Below are 26,893 nucleotides of genomic sequence, written 5' to 3' on the forward strand. Positions count from 1 at the left end.
AGCCAAATCAGTTTCTGGCTGGAGCCAGAGGAATGAAGGTGGTGCTCTTTGCTGGTTGCAGCAGTTCCAGGAGAGTGAGAAGGAGCAGTTGCTGGGGGGAAGTAAGAAAGAGCTCCTTGCTGGCTGCTGTGACTGAGTTCAAGACTTCAGCCTGAGCTAAGGGTGAAGGAAAGCTGGGTGGGGGCTGCGGGGAAGTGGCCCAGGGAACAGAAGTGAGCAGTTAAAGGGACACAGCAGGCAGCTGCTCTTTGTAGGGTCCCTGGGTTGGGACCTGTCATAGTGGGTGGGACTGGGTTCCCCCCACCAGACACTGGGAAGTGGCTTACTCCCAGAAGAAGGAAGTTGATGCAGGCCCAGAGAGGGGCCAAGAAACAGGTCCAGGGAAGGGTCAGCAAATTATTGAACTTTGGTATCCCCTGGAAGGGGATTGAATTGATAGTGACTGATAGTGGAGAGCTGGGATCAGAGAGGGTGAAGAGTCTCCAAGGAGGAAGCCCTTGGGGCACGACCCCACACCAGGACCGGGACTGGTTAAAGACTGACCCACGGAGAGCTGCAGGAAACCAACGAGGGTAAGAGTGAGAACTGAGCCCGGGGTGGGCTACAGAGATGTTCCAGTGGAGGAGTACTGTGATAGACCCCTGTTGGACTAAATAAGGATGTGAGCCCAGGGCGGGCTGCAGGAGGTGAGACAGACACCAACTGAGGGGTACTGTGATCGGCCCCTATTGGACTAATTAGGAATTGTGTACTGCGGAAGGGGTCTATTTTGTCTGTCTGTTCATGTACAGACTGAGTATGATGCGGCTGGAGGGCTGAGTCCCTGAAGACCTACCACAATTGGAAAGAGAGTGCAGGCACACCCACTCAGCCAGCAGGAGGCGCTCACGAGAGGTGAGTCGCCACACCATTACAAGTGGTCATAGGACTTAGTTGTAGGCCTTGCTGGAGCCCTAGGCATAACTAACAGTGTGAACCAAAGGCTGTGAACCAGAGTTGTCCTGGCCTTGGCAATATAACAACACACTAGGTATTGGCTACCAAGTAAGCACATTCCTGACCGGAGAGGATGGTACAAGAATACCCAGAGTTCTCAAGTAACTACATGAACACATTCCTAAGAGATGATACAAGAACTCACCAACCCCTCGTAAGATAAGGATAGGATGATAGGATAATGGATAAGGATGTTTTGTTTGAACTACCAGGGAAAAGGATAAGGGTGGTAGCTAAAAACATCTGGAATGTGATGTCAGTTGGCATGTGTGTGTGCTTTCTCTGTATACTGTCCCAGTCCTGCAGACAGACAGCTCAGCAGACCTCGATAGTACTGCCAAGAAAGACCACAGACTCTGTTCAGTGGCAAAAGCGCTCAGCCAGGTTTATTGTCAACGAAGCACAGTACTAGTGCCCCATAGATTCTACAGGTACACTAACACATATATGCCCATTACAATGGACCAGCTCAGTCAGTGGTGGGACTTTCCACTGCCCCCTAGGCCAGACAAAGGATTAAGGTGAAGTATCCCAACATTATAGACTGAGACAAACAGCTTACGTACCACCTCACATGTTTCATGACATCTGCTTGTTACCTCCCCTTGTATCTTGCTTCAGGTGCCTTGGGCAAAACATCCCTATTCATCACTTCTGTCAAACCCTCTTATCTTGTGTTAGGTCAGGATGTACCTGTGCTGATCTTCTGGAGTGTGTTCACACACATTTTCAATATCTGTTTTTTCTTAGGAGTGCCTGTGTTTTAGCAACACTAGCAATACCTTTGCCAAGGTCACGTATCAGACAGTAAACTTGTAAAGATCTGCTTTTATACATGGCCTGACTTTGGTTCCCAGCATGGCCTGACTTTGCTGACTATGGTTCTGGCCTCAGGCCCAATGCTCCAGACTCAATCCCTCCCCTACACTAAACAATTAAAAATAAAAACTGAAAAACTTTCATTTTGGTAAAAAGCAACAGAGGGTCCTGTGGCACCTTTGAGACTAACAGAAGTATTGGGAGCATAAGCTTTCGTGGGTAAGAACCTCACTTCTTCAGATGCAAGACATTTTCATTTTGGTGTGTCATCAAATAAAATGGAAAAATAATAAATATATATATTTTTGTATAAAAATGTCAAAAACAGCCCAGCTTTCTATGAACCAAAAAATTGCATTAAAAACTTCTGTCACTCTGCCAAAAGGCGAGAGGATATCAGAAGTTCTCAGTATGTCATCACTTTCTCACGTGCTGTTTCAACTGGCCAGATACAGAGGAGACATGCGGTGAAATCCATTCCCTGTTGAAGTCAAATCAAGATTTATCACTGATGTCAAGGGGGCCAAGATTTCACAGCATGGATGCTTTTTTCTATGATGCAGGAAATCATCTCAGATCATCCTCATTTCTTTTCAGCCTAAAACAATTGGCTAGGGACGTCTGAATTCTTGACAAAGCCACAAACTCACTGAGCACTTTGCTTATTGCATCGGCTTCCTTGTTTCTCAGGCTACATCTGAAAGGGTTGATTGGTGGGGTCAGGATAGCATAGAACACCTAGGACTCTTTGTTTGGGTCTCTCAGTCTGTTGTTGTGCATGCACTGCAAATAGCTTCCTCTGAGTATCTCTTTCCATGCAGGTCTTAACAGCCATCATGAGTAAAGGTCTCCTGTAGCTTCATTCCAATTGATAGTAACATGGTGAGAGAGTAAAAGAGCAACCTTCCACTCCAGCTACCATGCAAATGCAGGGATGGGGCCCTGATGCCAGTTCTTGGAAGTGAGAGAGAAAGAGACACCATTCCCCTCTCCTTGCGTCTCACCAATCTGCTACTCCTATAAAACACAAGGCCTCTTTCTTTGACCTGTTGCATTGCAAAGTTTCTCTCTGTCACAGGGTGCTACTTTAATAGGAAATTCATGCAAAAATAAAATAAAATTAGTTTACACAAAAGGCTGCATTTTCGTGGAGGTTGTGATAAAAATCGTGCTTTGTGCCATTAAAAACACATTTTCAGAGAAAGTCACAACTGGCAGTGGAGCTTAGTGGGGTTCAGCTGGTGACAGACAGGTTGTGGGGAATGACTAGAGAAGTTTTGCCATCGTGGTGTATTTAGATAGAGACAAACTTGTGTGGAGACTCAAATCTCTTGCACCTCAAACTATAACCATAATCATGAGATGAAAAAATTAAATTTCACCCCAAGGGGGTGCTTTCCATGATCCCATGCCTACCAGCATGAGGATGGAGAACACTGGACATAAGCCCTCCCTCTTTTTTCCTGTCATCAGGCCACACAGCAGTTAGGTGGCAGAGCTAGATAACAAATCCATTTTTCCAGTGCCTGATTCACCAGAACTTCCTGCCTCAGCCTGGCAAGGAAAGAGATAAGGGCAGTTATGCTGGCTTAATTCTGCTACCAGCTGCACAGGGTTACTGAAGAGAACTTTGCATGTACTGTACTGAAGCATTGATTTGAGAGAGGATATGACAAAAGAGCAGCTACCTTGCAAAATGCTGCCTAGATGTCAGCAGAAACTTTGGGGTGGAAAAAGGGCAGCTGTACTACATAAATCCCTTTACATGGCTGCAGAAAATAAGGGATAAGAAAGAGGGCAGCTATAGGGCTAGATTCTGAGTCCTAGTAAACTTATAGCCCTATTTACTTTAATGGGGCTACACCAATTTGAATCAGCTGGGGATTTGGCCCATTGACGCCAATGGAGCAACACCAATTTACATCAGATGAGCATGTTGTCCATTGCCTCCAATGGAGCTACATTGGTTTACACCAACTGGAGATTGGGCCCATTGATGGCAATGGAGTTACATCAATGTAAATCAGCAGGCAATCTGGTCCACTGTCATCGCTCCGAAAGGTAAACTAGTGCTTCATCACCATGTGCAAGATTTCTTCCCCTCACGCCCCACGCCTCCAAGAGACTCATTAGGCTGTTTCACTAAATGCAATTACATTTGGGAAAAACAAGTCAAATGGCACCAGACATTGTTAAAAACAAAGCTTTGGAGACACAAAAGCTTAATGGTGAAGGGTTGACATAAGGCTGTATTAAAAAAAAATTGGGACTTGCTTGTACTTATTAAAAACTTTGAACTGGACTGGGAATAACAATCTCCCACACAGTTTTGCAATTAGAAAGAAGTGGATAGTCTTATCCGCCCCCCCGCCCCAAACACCAGTATAATTCAAGTCAATGTGGGAGAACTTTCCTCAGAAAACTTACTGATGGAAATGCTAACTTCTGGGAACCAGACATGGGCAACATACAGTGCTGCAGAAATGCAATGGTTATATAGACTCTGCTAGAATGTTTACATTAATTGATGTGTGTATACACACAAATGTGCCTGTGTACCCATCTACACAAACCACTGTCCTCTCCTGCATGGTTTTAGATCTTCTAAAGTCTGCACTTTTTTACACTTTGTAGAACTGATTTTCTTGAGCTCAGTAAATGGTCAGTACTTATAAATCCATGATAACCTTGGTGTGTGGCAACCAGGAAGGCTGGGATTTGCAAAGGAAGCTAAGGGAATGAAGCACCCAAATCACATTTGGATATGGGTGCCTAGATCCCTTAGGCTCCTTCAAGAATCCCAGTCAAAGTTCATATTTGGTCAAGGATTAGTTCCGATATTAGCTCCTCAGCTATGCAGTCCCATGATATTTAGGATTGAGAAGAAAATAATTCTTCACAGCTGTTTTACCCTCCCTCAAGCCTTGAATACTTCATCATGCACAAATTTGTATACCTGAGTGTTCTAACTTTTTCGGAGGGATGCCATGCTGGTAAAGGTAGGGGGCAGGGGTGGCCGGGGGGCCTTGCGAGAGCTATAGCCACCCCAAAATTTGCCTTAGCCACCCCGTAGCTGCCGCCGCTCTCCAACCACCCAGCTCTGAATGCAGAGTGGTGGCTGCTAGCCACGCGCCCAGCTCTGAAGGCATCTGTGGCTGTGCACGAGTAAGCCCAGGCAGAGGGTCGGGAGGCATCAGAGCAGCCCCCCATCAAGGGTAGGTGGAGGGTCCAGAGCTCCCCACAGTGGGCTGGACTGACCAGCCTGGGCTCCTGTGCCCTGTCCCCCATGGTCATTGCTCCCTGAGGGCTCTGACGGCCTCAGATCTGGGTCCCCCCTCCTGGACAGCTGTTACAGGCTGCAACAGTTGAAGGGGAGCTGAAGAGCAGCCACAGCCCTGGGCAAGGGTGGTGCCAGCCTCTTCCTGGTGGAAGGGCTGAGATGGGTTAGACAGAAAATAGCGGGGCCTGTACCTCCCACTTCCCACGAGGCCCTGCCTCTCTCTGTGGCCCCACCCTGTGCTCCTCCTCAGGTAAGTGCCAGTCCCACCTCCTCCTCCTCCCCCCATGTCCCGCCCCCTGGCCAGAGGCTGGAAGCCAGACCTGGGCAGTGCAGGTTGGCTGGTGCCATGGTGCAGGCTGCCATAACACTCCCCCGTCTCCTGCTGCTGTTTGTGCCCATGGCCCCTGGGCCAGGGGAAGCTTGTGGGGGCTATTTTCTTTACCCCCTCCCATAGTCACCACCACTCTCCAGACACCCAGCTCTGAAGGCAGAGTGGAGAGAGCAGGGGGCCCCAAAGCAGCCCCCGGTCCATGTCTCCACCCACCGGTGCTGCCCAGGGCAGGGGGAGGGTCCAGGGCTCCCACAGCGGCCTGGACTGACCCTCTCCTGGGCCCTGCACCCGCCATGTTCGCTGCTCCTCAAGGGCTCTGCCGGCCCGAGTGCCGGGTCCCCCCACCCGGGCGGCTGTTATGGGATGCAAAAGTCTAAGAACGGCAGGGGAGCTGAGCAGCAGCCACTGCCCTGGGGCCCCAGGCACCAGCAGGAGGTGAAAACGGGAGAGCGCCGCGGTCACCCGCACCGTGACACCAGCCAGTACAGCAGCCTCCCCGCACTGCCTGGCTCTGGTTTCTGGCCTCCAACCTGGCCAGTGGGCAAGAGCTCGGTGTGGGGAGAGGAGGAGACAGGACCGGTAATGATGAGGGGGCACCGCCCCCCTAACAATTTTCTGTTTAGCCCACCTCAGCCTCCCACCGGCAAGAGGCTGGCACGGCCCCTGGGCTTATCTAAATCTGATCACTTCCCCTACTCTGCTGAGAGAGACCTGAACATGCAGGGCAGGGTGCTCCTTAGTCATTGTCAGACAGCCCCTTCATCGCCATCACTGCTGTATTCCCACACTCACATTTCTGCTCCCTTTCCACCCAGTGGTCAGTTCAGATCATAGCCTCCTTGCAGGTGTAATTCCAGTATCAGACACTAGGTTTGCTGCATGGGCAATTTCACCTCCTCTCAGTGTGTGCAGGCTCTCATTCATGAGACAGCCCTGCCTCTCCCTAAGGTACTTACCTGCACGCCATCTGTGTAGTATGTGGGTGACCCACAGTCTTTAGTGTATTTCTCCTCACAATACCCCCAGGGGGTGGGGAACATCTGTTATCTCCATTATACAGCTGGGGAACTGAGGCCCAGAGATCACCTTGGTCAAACAGGCAGTCTTTGGTGGAGCCAGAACTGGAATACAAGGCTCCCAAGGGCTGGAATACCTCCCAAACAGGGCTGGCTCTAGGCACCAGCAAAACAAGCTGGTGCTTGGGGCGGCACATTTTTAGGGGCGGCATGGCCGGCGCCAGAATGCCACCCCTAAAAATGTGCCCCGGCAGCCCTAGCTCACCTCCGCTGCTGCTGCCACGGTGCGCAAAACAGCTGATTCGCGCGCCGCTACTCGCCCTCCCTCCCAGGCTCTCAAACCTGGGAGGGAGGGGGAGATCCCGAGCGGCCGTTTCGCACACCGCTGCTCCCCCTCCCTCCCAGGCTTGGGAGCCTGGGAGGGAGGGGGAGAAGCTGCGCCTGCGCCGCGGCCACTTGGAGTCTCCCCCTCCCTCCCAGGCTCTCAAACCTGGGTGGGGGGGGGGAGACTCCGAGTGGCTGCGGCGTGGGTGCCGCTTCTCCCCCTCCCTCCCTCCTAAGCTTGAGAGCATGGGGGGAGGAGACAGGGCTGGGTATTTGGGGAAGGGGCGGAGTTGAGGCAGGGCCGGGGGTGGGGTAATTAAAGAACGGGGGGGCGGCGGCCAAAATTGTTTTTGCTTTGGGTGGCAAAAATTTTAGAGCCGGCCCTGCTCCCAAAGCACTACACCATCCATCTGCTCTTCCCCCTACATTCCTTCCAGCTTCCTATTAGTCCCCACAACACCTCTCTTCAATGTAGTCCCTCACTAGTTTTGTCTTTCTATTTAGCCAGTCTCTAATAACACATTCTCTCAGCCACAATAACGTTCAGGAAGCCTGTGCCAAATTGATATGGATAGTTGTACTATTGTCTGCAAGTACTACAGCTTGTACCCCTCCAAGACCTGGCATAGAACCCAGGAGTCCTGACTCCCAACATTCCTCTGATGTCTAGCAAATAGTTGTGTAACTCTCTGGCACAATGTGTCTCCTCCCTTTCTAGTGGTTTACATCTCTCTTCAGACCTGTGCATGTGTGAGAATAGATCAAAAGGGGGATCTGTGTTGTTGGTTGTCATATTTCATAGAATCATAGAATATCAGGGTTGGAAGGGACCTCAGGAGGTCATCTAGTCCAACCCCCTTCTCAGAGCAGGACCAATTCCCAACTAAATCATCCCAGCGAGGGCTTTGTCAAGCCTGACCTTAAAAACCTCTAAGGAAGGAGATTCTACCACCTCCCTAGGTAACCCATTCCAGTGCTTCACCACCCTTCTAGTGAAAAAGCTTTTCCTAATATCCAACCTAAACCTCCACCACTGCAACTTAAGACCATTACTCCTTCTTCTGCCATCTGGTACCACTGAGAACAGTCTAGATCCATCCTCTTTGGAACACCCTTTTAGGTAGTTGAAAGCAGCTATCACATCCCCCCTCATTCTTCTCTTCTGCAGACTAAACAATCCCAGTTCCCTATGTCTCTCCTCATAAGTCATGTGCTCCAGCCCCCACTGTGTGAATCAAATTGCCAGAGTGGCATATTTGGCTCAGTTACAAAGCAGGTTTCGTAGTTAAAATGTTTCCATCAGCTTTTATTTGGGCTTTCCTGTGTCCACCCCCCACCTCCACCCCCACCAAGACTGGCGTTCTCAAAGAGCCTCAAGGAGTTAGGCATCCAGATTCAACTTACTTTTCATGGTGGTTAAGTGCCTAATTCCTTGAGGCTGATTTGAAAATCATGATTGAAATGTCTAATTTGCAAACTCGGGACCAAGTAGACAATATTTCATAGAAATTTTACTGTCCAATTACTATGCTCCCCACTGTGAGAGCCCAGCCTATCACACTTGACCAATGTGGACAACCCTTACTGGGGCATGTTGTCTCACGGAAGGGGGCGGGACTGCTCACATAAGAGAGGATTATTCATCTGCTTTGGGACAGCAGGATGAGGCCCTTGCTAGGTACAGCAGGACCTCTCAGTCGTGCAACTCAATCATCTCTCAGAGAGGAGAGAACTCCTATGAGCTCAGCAGGCTCATTGCATCAGGACTGGTTTTCGTGCTGTCTGTGTTGCAAACAGCAGGAACTCCCCAGAGTCAGCCAATGGAAAACCCCCCTCAGAAGTGGCATCAGGGGAGACACAACCTTCTCCTGCAAAGGATACAAATACTAAACTGAAGGTAGGACAAGAAGGAATCAGTTCTAATTGCATCAAGGCAGATTTAGGTTAGATATTAGGAAAAACTTTCTAACTCTAAGGGTAGTTAAGCACTGGAACAGGTTACCAAGAGAGGTTGTGAAATCCTCATTTTCAGAGGTTTTTAAGGACAGGATAGGGATGATCTAGGTTTACTTGTTCCTGCCTCAGCATCGGGGGCTGGACTAGATGACCTCTTGAGGTCCCTTCCAACCCTACATTTCTATGAGGAGGCAACCATACCCCATCAACAGAGGGAGGAGAACATGGTCCAAGTGAGATCTCGGCACCTGCTCATCCCATCTCTTTACTGAGAGAACCAAATTCATGGGGAGAAATGAAAGAAGAATCTGAATCCTGGTCACCAAATCCTGAGAGATCCAAGCAAGACTGGAGGCTGAATATCCTGTGGTTGAAGGTGAGTGTTATCCCTCATACTGCTGCTGCCACACACTAAGATAGAGCCTGCCATGCAGTGCTGTCAAAGGACTGAGCAATCAGTGGTGATTCAGTCTCGCCTTCCCCCAGAGATGCCAGTCAGTATTAATATTGCCATGTAACCGACAGGGGGACTGAGGCATAGAGACGGGAAATGTCTTCCTGTTGCTCACCATCACTGATGGAACTTGGAACAGAATTATAGAATCTAGAGACAAGAAAGGAAAACTCTGTCCCCTCCAGGCCATCTCTCTGCCAGGACTGGCCCTAATAGTACATTTATTAGTGTTTGGTCCACTTTTCTTCTAAATAACCCAATCAATGAAGAACATAGGGATTTCCAGACTGGACCAGATCCCAGGTCCATTTATCCCAGTCTCCTGTCTCTGACAGTGGCAGCTCCAGAGACTGCAGAGGAATGTGTAATAACGCTGCAGTAACTCTTGTGGAATGATATGCCCCCCACATCAGATCTCATCCTGATCTCTAATAGTTAGAGATGGGCTTAAACCGTTAACTCCAATGTATAAGATCCCTTCCAGAACTATTGTTAAACTCCAGATAGAATCATAGAAATGTAGAGCTGCAAGGGTCCTTGAGAGGTTGTCTAGTCCATCCCACAGTGCTGAGTCAGTATCAATTATACCTAGACCATCCCTGGCTGCTGTTTGTCCAACCTGTTCTAAAAACTTCCAGTGACGGGGATTCCACAGATCACCTTGGTAACTTGTTCCAATGTTGAACTATCCTTATAAATAGTTTTTTTCCCCCCAAATATCTAACCTAAATCTCTCTTGCTGCAGAGTAAGCTCTGACTTCTTATCCTACCTTCAGCGGACGTGGAGAACAATTGATCACCATCCTCTTTATAACAGCCCTTTACATATTTGAAGACTATCAAATCCCCTGTAAGTCTTCTTTTTTCAATACAAGAAAACATTTAAACTTTTTGAGTTTTTTTCCTCTTTTTTTTCTCCATTTATCACTGGGCGCAATAAAATGAATAGTGACATTCCCCCCCACCCCACCCAAATCTTCCTCTGCTTTTATTCTTTTTTTTTCTTTTTGCCATGCAATACATTTAAAAATAAATCCTCATATTTTTAAAAATTACCGAATGGCAAAGTATCAGACTTTCATTTTTCCTTTTAACTCTCAGTAACTTTTTCAAAGCTGTGGATGTTCAGAGTGGGAAATGGAAAAAAAAGATAAAAAGGAATCGTGAACAAAAAATAAAATACCTCAGACATGATGGATGGCATATTTTCTGAATCATGTGAGTTTATATCTCTTGTAAATGTACAGCTTTGCTAGTGTAGCTGACAATGGGGATTTTGATCATTCAATATTCAGAATCTCACTAAGCAGTTTGAATCAACAATGTTCCTTGGTAAAGAAATCCAAAAGTTAATATGTGATGATCACAAAGCAGCATAAAAACTGATCTACATGGTACAGTATAAATGAACTCTAACAATGACTACCTAAAAAGGCTTAGCAGGTGAGGGCTTGGACTGGCACCAGAACCACATTCATGGAGCATTGGTTTCTGTCAGGGACAAAGGAAGTTTCTGAAGTCCAAACAAGCCGATTCTCAGCCAGCAAAATTGTGGGGTGTGTTACGAGCCCAAATGAGTCTGTCTGAATTCAGGGAATCCGGTGCCTACACCTTCATTTGCCAGACTCCTCCTGATGAACTGGTTTCCTCACTACACACCACTAGTGTCAGCTTTTTGGAGCAGAATGAAGGGAGCAAGGCTTAATCTATTGTTAGTCAGACAAATTAGGGTCTTTACAAAAATCTGAGCTTGCCTTAGCAGCATGTTTGTGTGTCAGTTTTTCTCACTCACTCTCAGATGTTGTCAGCCTCCATTGTCTCACTCCCAGCCTATCAGCCTATGTGCACAGCCCAGTACTTGGGCAGGTGACATGAAGGAGAAGGAGCACTTGAACATTAATGCTTTTAAATTAATAATGTGATACTGATGTTTAACAAATTCTGTTCTTGTTTTATTGTAGAGTTTACTTCATTTCCGCCATGGCAGACACAGAACAGAGAAATCAAACCTCCCTCACAGAATTCATCCTCCTGGGATTTGGGACTGTCCCCAAACTGCAGATCCTTCTCTTTCTGCTGTTCCTTGTGATTTACATTGTGACCATGGCCGGGAACATCCTCATTGTTGTGCTAGTTGTGGCTGATCAGCACCTTCACACCCCGATGTACTTCTTTCTGGGGAACTTGTCCTGTTTGGAGACCTGCTACACCTCCACCATCCTGCCCAGGATGCTGGCCGGTTTCCTGACTGGGAACAGAACCATTTCTATTGGTGGCTGCATCACACAATTTTACTTTGTTGGTTTCCTTGCAGCCACGGAGTGTTATCTCCTAGCAGCAATGTCTTATGATCGATATCTAGCAATATGCAAACCACTTCACTATGCAACCCTTATGAATGGCAGTTTCTGCCTCCAGCTAGCAGCTGGGTCTTGGATAAATGGATTTCTAGCTATTATCATAGTAGTTTCTCTTATGTTACAATTAACTTTCTGTGGCGCCAATGAAATTGATCATTTCTTCTGTGAATCTACACAAATAATAAATCTCTACTGCAATGACATCTACCAGGTGGAGCTTGTAATCACCATTGTGGCCGCTTTACTTACCCTGCCCCCATTTGCTTTAACTGGGACATCCTACATTTGTATCATCTCCACCATCCTGCGAATCCCTTCCACCACTGGGAGGCAAAAGGCATTTTCTACTTGCTCCTCTCACCTCATTGTGGTGACAATTTTCTATGGAACTCTGATCATTGTGTATCTGCTACCAAAAACCAACACACTCAGAGACCTCAACAAAGTGTTCTCTGTCTTCTACACAGTTCTGACTCCTATGACCAATCCCTTCATATACAGCCTGAGAAACAAAGAGGTGAAAGAGGCTGTGAGAAAAATGGTCAGTAAATGTGTAGATTTTATAAGAATTCAGAAATGCTACTGAATTTTTTGAAAGAGAAAATAATGATGAGTGCAGCTGATTTACACTTTAAAGCTCAGAGGTGGCGTAGCCCTTACTTCATTCTAGGTCTTTGGTAGTGTGAACTTGTAACGCTTGAGGATCTGCAAAGATTTGAAACCGTAAGATCAATCAGAACCAGGATCTTTGTGTTCAAAATAAAATTGAACTTTATTTTCCTTGTTGATTGTGAGTAGATATTTTGGTGAATTCCATAGACTAAAACAAAGTAAGAATGTAAAATAATGACTTAGGGCTGGATCCACAAAGGGACTTAGGCATTGCAAGGCCTAACTTCTAGTGCCTTGCTAGCCAGTGGAATCCACACCCTGGCTTGTGGGATCAGGGCTCATGTCTACATTGAAATAAAAAGGCCCACGGCAAGACTGTTGCTGGCCCAGTTCATCTGACATGGACTCATGGTGCTTGGGCCGAAGGGCTAAAAATGGCAGTATAGACATTTGGGCTCGGGCTGGAGCCTGGGCTCTGAAACACTGTGATGCGGGTGGGTTTCAGAGCCCCAGCTGCAGTCAAAGCCCAGACATCTACATGGCTATATTTAGCCCCTCAGCCCAAGCCCTGTGAGCTCTGAGACTCGGTGCCATGGGATTTTTATTGCAGTGTAGATGAACTAATACAGTTTAAGGCCAGAAAGGATGGCCAGATCATCGAGTCCAACTCCCTGTATAGCACAGGGCACCGACACCCCCCAGCACCCACACACTAAACCCAACAACCAAAAGGAGACCAAAGTATCACAGCCCTCAGGAGACGAGACTAGGATGTGCCACAGGCAGAGAACAGGAGAGACCGAGGGGCACCAGTGCCTGAGGCCCCCACAATGGCAGGGAGATGATTAAGTGAGATACACCCAAATAATCCTGGCAAGTGACCCATATCCCCCACCCTGCAAAAGAAAGTGACCCCCTCCCCCTCCAAGGTCATTGCCAGTCTCACCAGTGGAAAATTCTTCCCAATCCCACATGTGGTGATCAGTAAGACCCTGGTCATGTGAGCAAGAATCAGCCAGCCCACAACCTGGGAGAGAATGCCTGGTGCCCCCTTAGAGCGCTGGACCTCTCCGCCAATGTCCTATCTCCAGCCGTGGCCATCCCTGATGCTTCAGAGGAAGAAGAGAAAAATAATACATCAGGGTACAAAAAAAATCCCTTCCTGACCCCTGCAGGTGGCCAGCTGAAATCCTGAAACGTGAACTTTAAGGAACATAAGACATAAACCAGAAGTTAACCTCAGGACTCCCGATTCCTGTCCCCCCCCCACCACAAGCATTTCTATTCCTGCCTCTGAGTGTTGAGCTTTAGAATCTCCTAGTGGCACATGAGATAACCCTTTCCCCCCATTGCTGTCTGGCAAAGCAAGATGTTTGACTCCATCATAAGTTGTCTCCATAATGGCAGCATCCTTTTTGATCTGGCCTAGGAATAGTGTCATTGACTGCTCAGGTCTCATTTTCACTTTTGTTCTGATTATATTATATTATATTATATTATATTATATTATATTATATTATTGTAGCGGGGTGGCTACCCCGCTCCTGCCTGAGGGGTTTAAAACAGCCCTGGCAGAGGACTGGGGCAAAGGGAAAAGCTACTGGGCTGATTGGGGAAGTAGCCACAGCTGGGCCATGCCCCAATCAGGCCCCAACTGGCCCTATATAAGAAGGCTGGGAGCCAGGAGCTCAGGAGTCTCTCTCTGTCTCCACAGAGAGAAGGGACTGGCTGCAGTGAGACACAGAGTACCTGAGTGGAGCAGAGCTGGGGAAAGGCTGGGGGGCTCTAGCCTGGATAGCCCCATACTGCTGCCTGGTAATAGGCCAAGAGGTACTCGGGGTAGCAGAGGGCAATCCAGGGCTAGGCCAAGGCAGCAGGTCCAAACCCTCCTTGCCAGTGATGAGTGGCCTATACTGCAGTCTGCCCCAGGGAGTGGGGGCTAGTTGGTGACTGGCAGTGGCCTAGTGCTGAGGCAAGGTGGGCTTAGTGGGTGGGGATTCCCCTAGGAGGGGAGACCTAGCGTGTGTGGGTACTGCCAGGGGGCAGCACCCAGAGCAAGGGGCACCAGGGTCCTGGGAGGGACACAGGAGCCTGAGGAAGAGGACAGGCAGATCACTGGCCTGCAGAGGGTGCTCCAGAGGTGGGTGAGCTAATTCCCTGGACGACCAGCAGGAGGAGTCGCAGGGGTGAGTCTGGATACTCTTACAATTATATTATATAGCAGCCAAAACTTTTCAACTTTTATATAATATAATTAATATAATAAATTAATAGTCATTACAATAAAGTCAAAACAAAACATTTCAATAATTCTCCCTCAACAATTTCAAGTAAATCAATACATTCCCACAAAACACTTTAGTTACATTGAATCAGGATTTTTAAATGGAAAGGTGTTCCACTGGAGAAATTTCCACCAGGTCTAATGGTGATGATTGTCTACACTGCCCCTTACTATTGGCTGTGCCTTAACGACACCATCCAATGCTATAGTCGGAAGGCAGAACTGTCCATTATCTGAACATCTTTCCATAAGGACCACAAAGGAGAGGAAAAGGGGAAGCCCTCTCAGGATTGGCGGGGGGGGAGGGATAGCTCAGTGGTTTGAGCATTGGCCCGCTAAACCCAGGGTTGTGAGTTCAATCCTTGAGGGGGCCACTTGGGGATCTGGGGCAAAATCAGTACTTGGTCCTGCTAGTGAAGGCAGGGGGCTGGACTCAATGACCTTTCAAGGTCCCTTCCAGTTCTAGGAGATGGGATATCTCCATAAAAAAAAAGAAGAAGAAAGAAACTCAGAAGGATCTGTGTGTGTTTGGGTGAGAGTATGTAGTTCAGAGGATCCATTTTTGTTTTTTCTTTCTCTGCTACAGCAACTCTGCTGCAAGTTTTTACAGATCCAATAATTCAGAGATTCATAGATTTTAAGACAAGAAGGGGCCATTTGATCATAGTCTGACCTCCTGCGCAACTAGACTTGGGAGGATTTGATTTTTATCAATAAATATCAGTAAACATCAATTTTGCCACACAAATACAAACTGAGAAAAAAACATTTTAATTGATAATAATTATAGATAGGCAAAGTAAGAAAAATGCTGCTTAAAAAAACTTTAGTGTCAAAATCCAGTGACTGGGACTTGTGAATTAGGCTCATTACAAGCAAACAAATTGTAAAAACAGGTATGATTTGTTGATTTAAGGATATTCATTATATATTTTGACATGGGATGTTGACAATTTGTGTTTTAATGGTTTATAAACTTTAGCTCTTTGAACCTCAATGTCTATTGTCATTAAATACTTCCCCCCATAATTTCACACAACCATGAAAATTTAAATCAATAAAAACCTAAAAAAAGCATTGATATTATCCATCAAAATTATTTAGAAAAATGAATTTTGCCAACCCTATGCACAGCACGGGCCAGAGATTCTCACCCCATGATTCCTGCATTAAGCATATCACTTCTAGTTGTATCTTCTAGGAAGAAATGTCCAGTCTTGACTTAAAGACTCCAAGTGATGGAGAATTGTTCCCAGGGTTACCTACTCTTCCTCTCTATCTCTTGTGACCTGGGCAGAGGAGAATGACTGACTCAGTGAAACACCCCTATGCAAACCTTTCACCCTGGCCCAATCAAAGGTTGCCAACTGGCCTGCTGTAGTGGAACTTTGTTAATGGTGATGTAGAAAGGGGATACATATTCTTGGTCCCACAGAACCATGGCTCACGATTTTTTCTGATGCACTGTTCTTTCACCCAATATTTTCATAAGTATTTTATTGTCTAAATTTCGGGAAGCTCATCCTTTCTTCGGTGGCGGTTGATGGGTGTGCAAATAAAATAAAATGAAGTGAAATAAAATAAAATATTCAATTGCAAGTTTTCCACTTTTGCACATTTGATTTCATGCATATTTATTTCCTCCCAGAATGGGGACCAAGACATAGCTCATATTAATTATTAGTATTAAAGGTGGAACAGAAATAAAATTGGGTTTGAATCCTTTCTTTCTTTCTTTCTTTCTGTGTGTGTGTGTGTGTGTGTATCAGTAAAGATGGGGAAGATGTTGAAGGGGGATGTGTTACATACAGAAACCCTGAAAGATTTATTGTTGTTGCTTTCCCTTTGAGAAAAGTTTTGGTTTAGTTTAGTTTATTTGATATCAAGGTGTAAAGGCAAATCTTTCTTTTTTTGTTAGAGATATCCCTTACTGGATCCAGAGATGAGCACTGTGAGCTTTCTCAACCCTTATTTGAAAGTTTTTGAATATTTAACAGAGAGCTTTTCTCCACAGTGTGCTTGGGCATTTGAGCTAAAACTAAGAGTCACGATTAGAGGGCCAGTTAATCCACTTTCCAGTTTTTTTGAGAGCACCCTTGCAGGTGATAGGTCTGTTGGCCTTACTTTTCTGGGGGTGAAATTTCCCAATTTTTCCATTTTTATATGAGAACTTGGGAATACTACTCCACACTTTTGGGTTTTGGGCACCTGTGTTGTCTCCCTTCTGAAATCTGTAACCAGTGATATAGTGACCAAATGCTTACTTTTATTTAACAGTTGGACCAAAGCATTAGGATAAAAGGATTTAAAAACAGCAAACTCTACATACATAGTTAATTTTCCATTTTTCTTAGAAAGCTCACAACAGAGATTTGTGAGGTTGCAATCATAACAGAAAAGAATTTTGATTAGCAAAAGGGGCACATTGACTTGAAGACTATTTCAAACATTTTTTTCTGCTTTTGCCATTGCTGAGTGTGACTAGATGTGACCATATGGGTCTGTTCTATTCTAATTAGAATAGGTGGGTCCATTCTAGTCTATTAACTAGAACAGAAAGGTCTATTCTAATCTAGAACAGATTATATTCTATTCTAACCTAGAACACATGGATCTATTCAATCACAATCCCATGTCATTGTTTATCATTTAGAAGAGAAAGTGAATCTCCCTAGGCACCTCTGATGATTGGAATTGTAAATCAATGAGAGGGGAAAGTTAATAGCATATTTATTTTTAGACCATATGAACAATGGTGTTAACCCCCCCTCCCAAATGGCCAAAATAAAAAAATATTTTAATTTGGAAATGCTACCATGGATGCCTCATGGGAGCTGTAGTTTAGTTGCCTTATGACCCCATTCCTCTCTAAGTTTTGGGCTCCATAGCTGGACTACAGCTGCCATGCTGCACCAGCTCCTCTAAACAGGAGAGAGACTGTGGTGTGTCATGGGAGATGTAGTCTGTCCAGGGAATGTAACCCAGGCAGTAGAATGGGTGAATGAAGCACCCAAGCCTCAACTCCCATGAGGCACTATGGCAACATTTCTGAACTGAACTGTTTTGGTTTTCAGCCAAAATATTTCAGTTTCGGATTTTTCAGGAAAAAGTCAAAATTTTCCATTGAGGAAAAATATATTTCCAACCAGCTCTACAAACAAAACTGCAGAAGGCAATTGTGGAATAACATGAGCTATTCAGTGATATGACTCAGTGTGCCCTTGTTGTCAAGAAGGCTAACGGCATTTTGGGCTGTATAAGTAGGAACATTGCCAGCAGATCGAGGACGTGATCATTCCTCTCTATTCGACATTGGTGAGGCCTCATCTGGAGTACTGTGTCCAGTTTTGAGCCCCACACTACAAGAAGGATGTGGAAAAATTGGAAAGAGTCCTGCAGAGGGCAACAAAAATGATTAGGGGGCTGGAGCACATTATTTATGAGGAGACACTGAGGGAACTGGGATTATTTAGTCTGCAGAATCTCCTTCTGTCATAACTATAAAGGGAAGGGTAACAGCTGTCCTGTGTACAGTACTATAAAATCCCTCCTGGCCAGAGACTCCAAAATCCTTTTACCTGTAAAGGGTTAAGAAGCTCAGGTAACCTGGCTGGCATCTAACCTAAAGGACCAATAAGAGGACAAAATACTTTCAAATCTTGGGGGGAAGGGAGGGGGAGACTTTTGTTTGTGTTCTTTGTTTTGGGAGGGCGTTCGCTCTCGGGACTGAGGGACCAGACATCAATCCAGGTTCTCCACATCTTTCTAAACAAGTCTCTCCTATTTCAAAGTTGTAAGTAAACAGCCAGGCAAGGTGTGTTAGTTTTCCTTTGTTTTCTCAACTTGTAAATGTACCTTTTACTAGAGTGTTTATCTTTGTTTGCTGTACTTTGAACCTAAGACTAGAGGGAAGTCCTCTGAGCTCTTTAAGTTTGATTACCCTGTAAGGTTAATTTCCATACTGATTTTACAAAGATGATTTTTACCTTTTTCTTTAATTAAAAGCCTTCTTTTTAAGAACCTGATTGATTTTTCCTTGTTTTAAGATCCAAGGGGTTTGGATCTTGAGTCACCAGGAGTTGGTGAGAGGAAGGAGGGGAATGGTTAATTTCTCCTTGTTTTAGATCCAAGGGGGTTGGATCTGTATTCACCAGTAGTTGGTGGAAGGAAGGAGGGGGGATGGTTAATTTCTCCTTGTTTTAAGATCCAAGGGGTTTGGATCTGTATTCACCAGGGAATTGGTGAAGGTTTTTCAAGGCTTCCCAGGGAGGGAAAAATTGAAATGGTGGCAGCGGAACCAGAGCTAAGCTGGTAGTTAAGCTTAGAAGTTTTCATGCAGGCCCCTACATTTGTACCCTAAAGTTCAAAGTGGGGAGTCAGCCCTGACACCTTCCTTAGAGGTTTTTAAGGTCAGGCTTAACAAAGCCCTGGCTGGCATGATTTAGTTAGGGATTGGTCCTGCTTTGAGCAGAGGGTTGGACTAGATGACCTCCTGAGGTCCCTTCCAACCCTGATATTCTATGATTCTATGCAGAAAATCCCCATTCACCCTGTATGGTAAGAAGTTGGTTTAATATGGGATGAGTGCTCAGAAACATTATTAACTGATCATTTGGAACAGTAGGGATCAGAAGATATTTGCTACATTCCTCTCACCCAAATCGTCAATTGTCCACGACTGGTGAGGAATTATTTACTATAGTTTGGTACCTAATGTTACTCATGGGCTGGAAGGCCTAAGGCAAGATTTTTAAAGGCATTTAGGCATCTAGTGGTATTTTCAAAAGGACCTCCCATTGAAATCAGTGAGTTTTAGGAGTCCAGGTGCTTTTGAAAATCTCACTCGGCACCTAAATACCTTTAAAAATCTGGCCCCAGTGGCCTCACTAGAGTGTTTGGAAGGGAGGAAATGTCTGCGTTGGATTCCATCTCTTCTTTTGAATTACCTTAATAATATTTTTCACTCCTCTCAGGGCCTCAAATATAATGGAGATGGTTTTATAGAAGGGGTATAATACTTGCCTAACATTGTACAGCATCATCAGCTCTACACACAGAAGCAGGAATATTGCTATCCCTAATTTTCTGATAAGGAACCTTAAACAGTAACTTTTCCACACCTTTGGGTGCTAAGCATTGGCACTTAAATAGCTGCTGAAAGGCCTAAATAAACAAAGTCTGATTTTCAAAGGCATCAAGCTCCTCAGCATTCATTTATGAAGTCTGCACATTTTGGCTATAAACTTTATGCCCTAGTTCTCCACTTCTGTAATGTGAATACTATTTCCCCCTATGACCTCTGAATTTATCTATTTGATACTCACTGAGGTTGTAGTTTTTGAAGGGGCGTAGGGGAGTTAGGTGCCAATTCCCTTTGGAAGTCTGAGCACTGGGCACTTAGAAGCCTATGGAAATCTCAGTGGGAGTGACCAATTCTGGTAATAACACAGAGGCAGCAGTAGGGGTTGATATGGACTGAGCTCCTGGGGGCATTGAGTCTCAATAGGGAAGTCCACATAATAAACTTCACTGTGCAATGCTCTATAATCATGTGGGCTCATTCCCTTCTCATCACCTCGGTGCAAATCAGGAGTAACACAACTGGAATCAGTGGGGCTTATTCCCCTCTTACTCATCATGGTGTAAATTACGAATAACTCTGTTGGTGTCGGTGGGGCTGATTCCCCTCTTGCTCACCCAACTATCAATCAGGAGTAACTCCATTGAAGTCAAAGGGCCAAATCTACTTCTCACTTATGCTGGTGTAAATTATGAGTAACTCCAGTGAAGTCCTCACAGTTACACTTGTGTAAAACTGTTGTAAGTAAGAGGAGCACCAGACCTATCTCATAGAACTGGAAGGGACCCTGAAAGGTCATTGAGTCCAGCCCCCTGCCTTCACTACCAGTACCAAGTACTGATCCCCCTCAAGGATTGAACTCTCAGCACAGGATTTAGCAGGCCAATGCTCAAACCTCTGAGATATCCCTCCCACTTATGGTGTGTGGGGTGGAAACGGCTTCTTCTTGACTCCTGTGAACAATTTCCTTACACCATGAAGGTTCATTACCTGGATAATGTTATTATATGGTCTGATTCTCCTCCCACTTACACTACTGTTGCATTGATTATCTCCACATTAGCACCAGTGTAATTCTACTGACTCAGTGTCCTTACCCTGGACTCCAGTGGGTGTAGTTGAAATATTCTCCATTCATGAGGAAAGGAAGATGCTCATGTAACACCAACTCTAGATTTATTTCCAGCTATGCAGCTGCTACCAATCATTACTTTTACACACCTTCATACAGTGAGCACAAATCATAACTGTCTGTGATTTTATACTGATGTAACCCCACTAAAATCTTTGCAGCAAGGTGTTGACTAATGGCCAGTAAGCTCAAAGTCCACTCTGTCTCATTTTTTGTCATGACTCAGTCTCTCACAGATGAGATGGCAGGGGTCATGTATGTATCCGGAAGATGTAAGTCTGAGCTTCACAGGTCAGATACAGATTTTTAAAACAGTGCGTGTGTAGATCTCGGATATAGAAATTAGATGTATGAGTGCGGGGATGGTCAGATCTGGGGACCTGTCACAGACCTTAGTAAGTGCTCCTGCCAGCCAGCCACTAGGACTGCTGTGAGGCTCATCCGAGCCTCTGCTGTGCCGGATCCCTTGGACTGTGTTAAGCATCTAGATCCTCAGCAATCTGCAGCATTGGTTCCTCCCTTGGCCTCTCTAGAATATTTCCTGGATGCCAACTCTCAGTGGGGTCCTCAGCCCACCTGCCCTAGGCCTCCAGGACCAGCGCTGATCCCCAAGATACCTCAGTTACGTAAACACACCCCTCTCCCAGCACACCTTCTCAAAGGGGTGAAGCTTCTGATTTACACTTTAGATCTCTTAGGGGCACACAGCATTGGTGAAACAGTCAGTGCTCACACACTTGGTATAGAGTCTGACACCTTTATGCTCTTTTATACTTAATCATGTCAAAGCACAGTGAGTACAGCTCATACAAATCAATAAACACTAAATGCACAGTTTCCTCACCACTCCAGGCCATTCTTTGGGCTGGGGTCGGAGTCCCTTGGGTTGTCCACAGCTCTTGGGGCCATCTGGGCTCAGCAAAGTGGGCACGACCCCTCTCCCCCTTCCCCATGAGGCTGCTCCATGCTGAGTGACCTCTCCCTCTTGCAGTCTCTCACCCTGATTCTTTGACCTTGCTTTCCCGTGGCCCACGTTTCCATTTCCTGCTGCCTATTAATTTCATTGGGTGACCCCTGGTATTTGTATTGAGGGAAAGGATAAATAACACTTCTTTATTCACTTTTTCCACACCATTCATGATCTTACAAATCTCTGTCCTTTTCCCGTTTTGTCTCTTTTCTAAGCTGAAAAACCCTAATCTTTTTAGTCTCTCCTCATATGGAAGCTGTTCCATACCCTTGATCATCTTTGTTGCCCTTCTCTTAACTTTTTCCAGTTGTAACATATCCTTTTTTTGAGATGGGTTGACCAGTATTCAAGGTGTGGGTGTATCATGGATTTATAAAATTGCATTATGATATTTTCTGTCTAATTCTCTCTTTTCTAATAGGTTCTAACGTTCTGCTAGCCTTTTTGACCACTGTTAATCATTGAGATGAAGTTTTCAGATAACTATCCATTGTGATTCCAAAATCTCTTTCTTGAGTGGTAAGAACAAATTTAGACCCATCATTATATATGTGTAGTTGGGATTACCTTTTCCAATGTGCCTTACTTTGCTTTTATCAATGTTGAATTTCATCTTCCGTGTTCTTGCCCAGTCACCCCATTTTGTGAGATACCTTTGTATCTCTTCACAGTCATCTTTGGACTTATTTATCTTTGGTAATTTTGTATAGTCTGTAAATTTTGCCACCTCACTGTTTACCCCTTTTCCCAGATCATTTATGAATGTGTTGAACAGCATAGATCCCAGTACAGATCCTTTGGGGACCCCGCTATTTACCTCTCTCCATTCTGAAAATTGACCATTTATTCCTACCCTTTGTTTCCTGTCTTTTAACTGATTACTGATCCATGAGAGGACCTTCCCTGTTATCCTATATCATATATATAAGAAAGAGAAAGAAAATTAGATGTCCAAATCCCATGGAGCTGGGCACCTAACTCCCTTAGCCAGCACTGAAATTCCAAGCCTTAAGTGTAAAAACGTGCTCTCATTAAAATCAGTGGCAAAACTTCCCTTTAGTGGGTGAAGAATGTGTTAGGGCAACACAATTTTTTAGGTCTATAACCACCTGGGAAAGGTGTAATTTGAAAGGTATGAAATCCAGTTGATTACACTGCATTGCCAGCTAACTTTATGTTTTTGAAAGTATATTACAGAATTTGTTTTACTTAATTTGGGTAATTCCCATGGAAAAGACAGAACAGGGAAATCAAATGTTCATCATGGAATTCATCCTCCTGGGATTTGGGAATCTCCAGGAACTGCACTTTCTTCTCTTCATGTTGTTTCTAGTGATCTACATTGTGACCATGGTTGGGAACGTCCTTACTGTTGCATTAGTTGTGGCTGATCAGCACCTTCACACCCCTATGTACTTCTTCCTGGGGAACTTGTCCTGCTTGGAGACCTGCTACACTTCAACTATCCTGCCCAGGATGCTGGCCAGTTTCCTGACTGGGAACAGAACCATTTCATACAATGGCTACCTTGTGCAGTTTTTTTTCTTTGGTTACTTAGTAGCTACAGAATGTTGCCTCTTATCTGTGACGTCTTATGATCGTTATTTGATGATATGTAAACCATTGTATTAAGCAGCCCTTATGAATGGCAGGTTTTGCGTCTAACTAGCAGCTGGCTCTTGCATCATCAGACTGCTAGCTCCTTTCTTATTAGTCTTTTGATCATGTAGTTCACTTTCTGCAGCCTCATCAAAATTGACCGTTTCTTTTGTGACTATACCCCAGTGATAGACCTCTCCTGCAGTGACACTTTCATTGTGTAACTTGTAGCTTCACTCCTGGCCTTTATATTCACCCTACCTCCATTTCTACTGACTGACATCCTACGTTTTTATTATCTCCAACATTGTGAGAATCCCTTCCACTACCGGCAGGAAAAAAGCATTTTCTACCTGCTCCTCTCACCTCATCATGGTGACAGTCGTCTACAGGACTCTAACTATCGCTTATATGTTACCAAGAATCAACACCTTTAGAGACCTAAACAAAGATCTGTTTTCTACACGGTCATGACTCCACTGATCAATCCCTCATATACAGTTTGAGAAACAGAGGTAAAAGAAGCCCTGAGAAAAGCTACAGTAGGCTTATGACTTTGAAAAGAATTTGAATAACCCTACACTATTTGGTTAGGTTGAAACAAAATGGAGCTATCACGAATTAGAGAAGTAGAATCTGGGTGATTCCTTTCTCTGATCCTCTGGCTAATCCCAGAAGAAAAGGAGAGCTAGGGATGCTGAACTGAATTATTTGTTCAATATATTTCATATATTTCTTTTTCTCTCTGTTAACTGTCCCAACACAAGACCATGATTTTCAAAATTATTCCAAACACGATTTATGAATAATCTATTCTTAGGCATGGAAGAATTAGTTTTTTATCGGTAAATGTCAATAAACATTGATTTCACCATATAAACACACACCAATGAGAAAATATTTCCATTGATAATATTCAAAATTTACAGATGGGCAAAGTAAGAAAAATGCTGTTGAGAAATTATTAGAGCATGATTTAAGGATATTTAGTTTTTTATTTTGATGTGATGTTGATAATTTGGGATTTAACAGTTATTAAGCTTTAACTTTTTGAATCTCAACATCTATTGTCATTAAATAATCATTGTCTGACACCCGCCCCCACCATTGTCTGACCCACCCCCATAATTTCCTACCACTGTGAAAATTTAAATAAATAAAAACAGGAAAAATGCGTGGATCACATAATGTTGGGGAACTATTAAAATTTAAATTGATACACATATTTTTAAAAAGCTTCAAAATAAGCAACAATCTTATCTATCAAAATTATCAAAAAATAAAAATTGAATTTCCCAAGCCTACCCATCTTTCATGTTATATATGTGGCCTTAAAAGACATGATTATGTAGCTCTCTAGTAGATAATCCTTATTACTATAACTAGCTGCTAATGACTGACAGCTAATGGAGATTAGAGAGACAAGGTGGGTGAGGTCATATATTTTATTGGACCAACTTCTGTTGGTGAGAGAGACAAGCTTTTGAGCTTACACAGAGCTTTGTGGGACCAATATGGCTACAACAACACTGGATAAAGATAATGAAGTTTCCCTTTCAGAAGAACTAATAGAGTTTGCTTTGGCGGGGTGGGGGATTTGGTCCCAAAAGACAGGAGATTCAGTGCCTTCTGATAACTATGCAATCTGTATGTATGTACTCATTACATAAAATGAATAGATGAAGTAGACAATAGAGTCATTCCTAACTGGACAGATGATAATGAGGAAGAAGGGTGAAAAGGAAGAAGGAGATAAGGAGGAAGAAGATAAAGTAAGAAGAAGAAACATCTTCTAGCAGCTCCTGAATCAAAGAGTTTGTGTATTTTGTGGCAATTTTATTTTTGTTTCAGGCATTTAGATACTGCGATGATACTTGGAGTACAAATGTGAGACTGCATCAATAGATAGATAGATAGATAGATTATATGAACAGGCTCACATATGTTGTAAAGAAAAATGGCTTTGTCAGCTATATTGATAGATTTTTCTCTAGTTTCTTCTTCTTCTTCTTCTTCTTCTTCTTCTTCTTCTTTCAGCATGCTCCAATTTTGCTGCAATAATATTGAGTCTTCCAGTAAGGTTGTTCTTCAGTAATATAAAATAAATGATTTTTTGTTCATTTAAGCTATATATATTTGAACAGGATTGTGCTGACATTCACTAAACGTTTTACAATAAAAAAGAAAAGAAAATATTATTGGTATAAAGGGACACAGTTTAATCTGTGGCAATGTTTAATCCAAAGCAATGGACCGAGATCCTCAGATGGCATAAATTAATGTAACTCCTTCGAATCAGTCACATACAACAATTTACATGAGCTGAGGGTCTGACCAACAAATTATAATTTCCCTACTAATTTGCAAATATTAGCAGAGATTTTAAAAGCCACCTGAGGGATTTAAAAAAAAATAGTAACTCCAAAAATCTCAGCAATCTCATCCCATTTTCAGGTCCTTATTCAGGTTTATTCCTTGTTGAGTTACTTAGATTCACATTAAAGTCTATGGGGCCTCATTCAGATTTTGCTCAGTCCTTACTCAGGAAAAGCTCTTGGTTGCGATTTTCAGCCTAAAACCAAGATTTTCATAAGTGAATGGTGATTTTGAGTGCCTCGTTTTTGGAGTGTCCAATCTGAAATGGGATCAAGGTGCCTGGTTTTCAGAAAGTCCCAACCCTCTGGAAAATGGGACCCCTAAAGGTGTTTCAAGTTGGTCATGAAAAACTGACCACCCAAATCCACTAGTCAATTGGGAGGCTAAGTGACAGTGAAAGTCCATGGGAGTCAAGCATCTATATGTCTTTAAAAATCAGGCCCCTAGTCCCTTAGATATTCAGTGGCACTTAGCTCCTAAGTCACTTGAGCACAGCTCAAAATTCCACCCCACATAACTAAATAGGGACCTCAAGGTTTGGCCCAAATGCAGTATGTCTCCAGGAAACTTTCATTGAGTACGCACAATTCCCACTGAGGGAAAATGACAGACTCTTCACATCACACCACAACTGCGGGATTGAAGCCATGCTACTTTCAATAAATGTCACCTTCACAAGAGTGAAGGGTATGTCTACACTTCAAAAAAACAAAACAAAACAAAAAACCACAGCAGCTAGTTTCAGGGCCTGGGTCTACAGAGGTGACATTTTCAAAATTACTTAAGTGACTTAGAAATTTAAGTACCACGTTAGGCACTTAGAGCTAGATTTTTAAAGGCATGTATATGCTCAACTCCCATCCATTTCAAAGGTACCTAAATTACCATCAACTGGTGTACATGTGCACAAAGGAGAAAAACACATGAGAGTGAAAGGATTGTCTCTTGCATAATAATGAGCTCCTGGGGGGGGGGGGAAAGCTAGTTGGATGAAGGCTTTTTAGGTCTCTGGACAGGTAGAATGATAAAAAATGACTTGACCTATGATGTATCTCTGTAAAACTGAGATGTCCCTGAAGTAGAGCTGGTGAAACAATGGTACGGCCATAGAAAGGGAAAGGAGGAAACTATGGGGAGAATAGAAGTCCTGGGGTCCTGGCCCTGAATAGGGTGAAGAATGAGACTGATAGTGGCAAAGTAGGAGGAGCCCAGGCAAACAGTAGCAAGGTTTGGGGCTGTGCAGACCGTGTCTGCTTGTTGTGGGGTCCCTGAGCTGGAACCCAGACTAGTGGACAGGCCTGGGT

The 26,893-nt window shown here is 44.4% G+C and overlaps 2 protein-coding genes across 2 annotated transcripts in view; both read left to right on the top strand.

Annotated features, from left to right (window-relative positions):
* Positions 1-11,144: 11,144 nt before the first annotated feature.
* On the top strand, positions 11,145-12,122 carry LOC135974740 (olfactory receptor 2AP1-like). Its single transcript, XM_065563257.1, has one exon. The coding sequence runs from the start codon at positions 11,157-11,159 to the stop codon at positions 12,120-12,122; it is 966 nt and encodes a 321-aa protein (XP_065419329.1). The 5' UTR covers positions 11,145-11,156.
* Positions 12,123-13,865: 1,743 nt separating this feature from the next.
* Positions 13,866-26,893, top strand: part of LOC101944097 (olfactory receptor 14A16-like) — a 114,779-nt gene continuing 101,751 nt past the window's right edge. The window contains exon 1 of the mRNA XM_065563258.1: positions 13,866-14,334. The gene's annotated coding sequence lies outside the window, so the exon portion shown is untranslated. The remainder of the gene's footprint in view (positions 14,335-26,893) is intronic.

The sequence above is a fragment of the Chrysemys picta genome, chromosome 12 (genome assembly GCF_011386835.1).
Source record: "Chrysemys picta bellii isolate R12L10 chromosome 12, ASM1138683v2, whole genome shotgun sequence".
Lineage (NCBI taxonomy): Eukaryota > Metazoa > Chordata > Testudines > Emydidae > Chrysemys > Chrysemys picta.

What these genes read in the sequence shown, in the direction of transcription:
- LOC135974740 (XM_065563257.1), top strand. Translation starts at nt 11,157, where the DNA reads ATGGCAGACACAGAACAGAGAAATCAAACCTCCCTCACAGAATTCATC.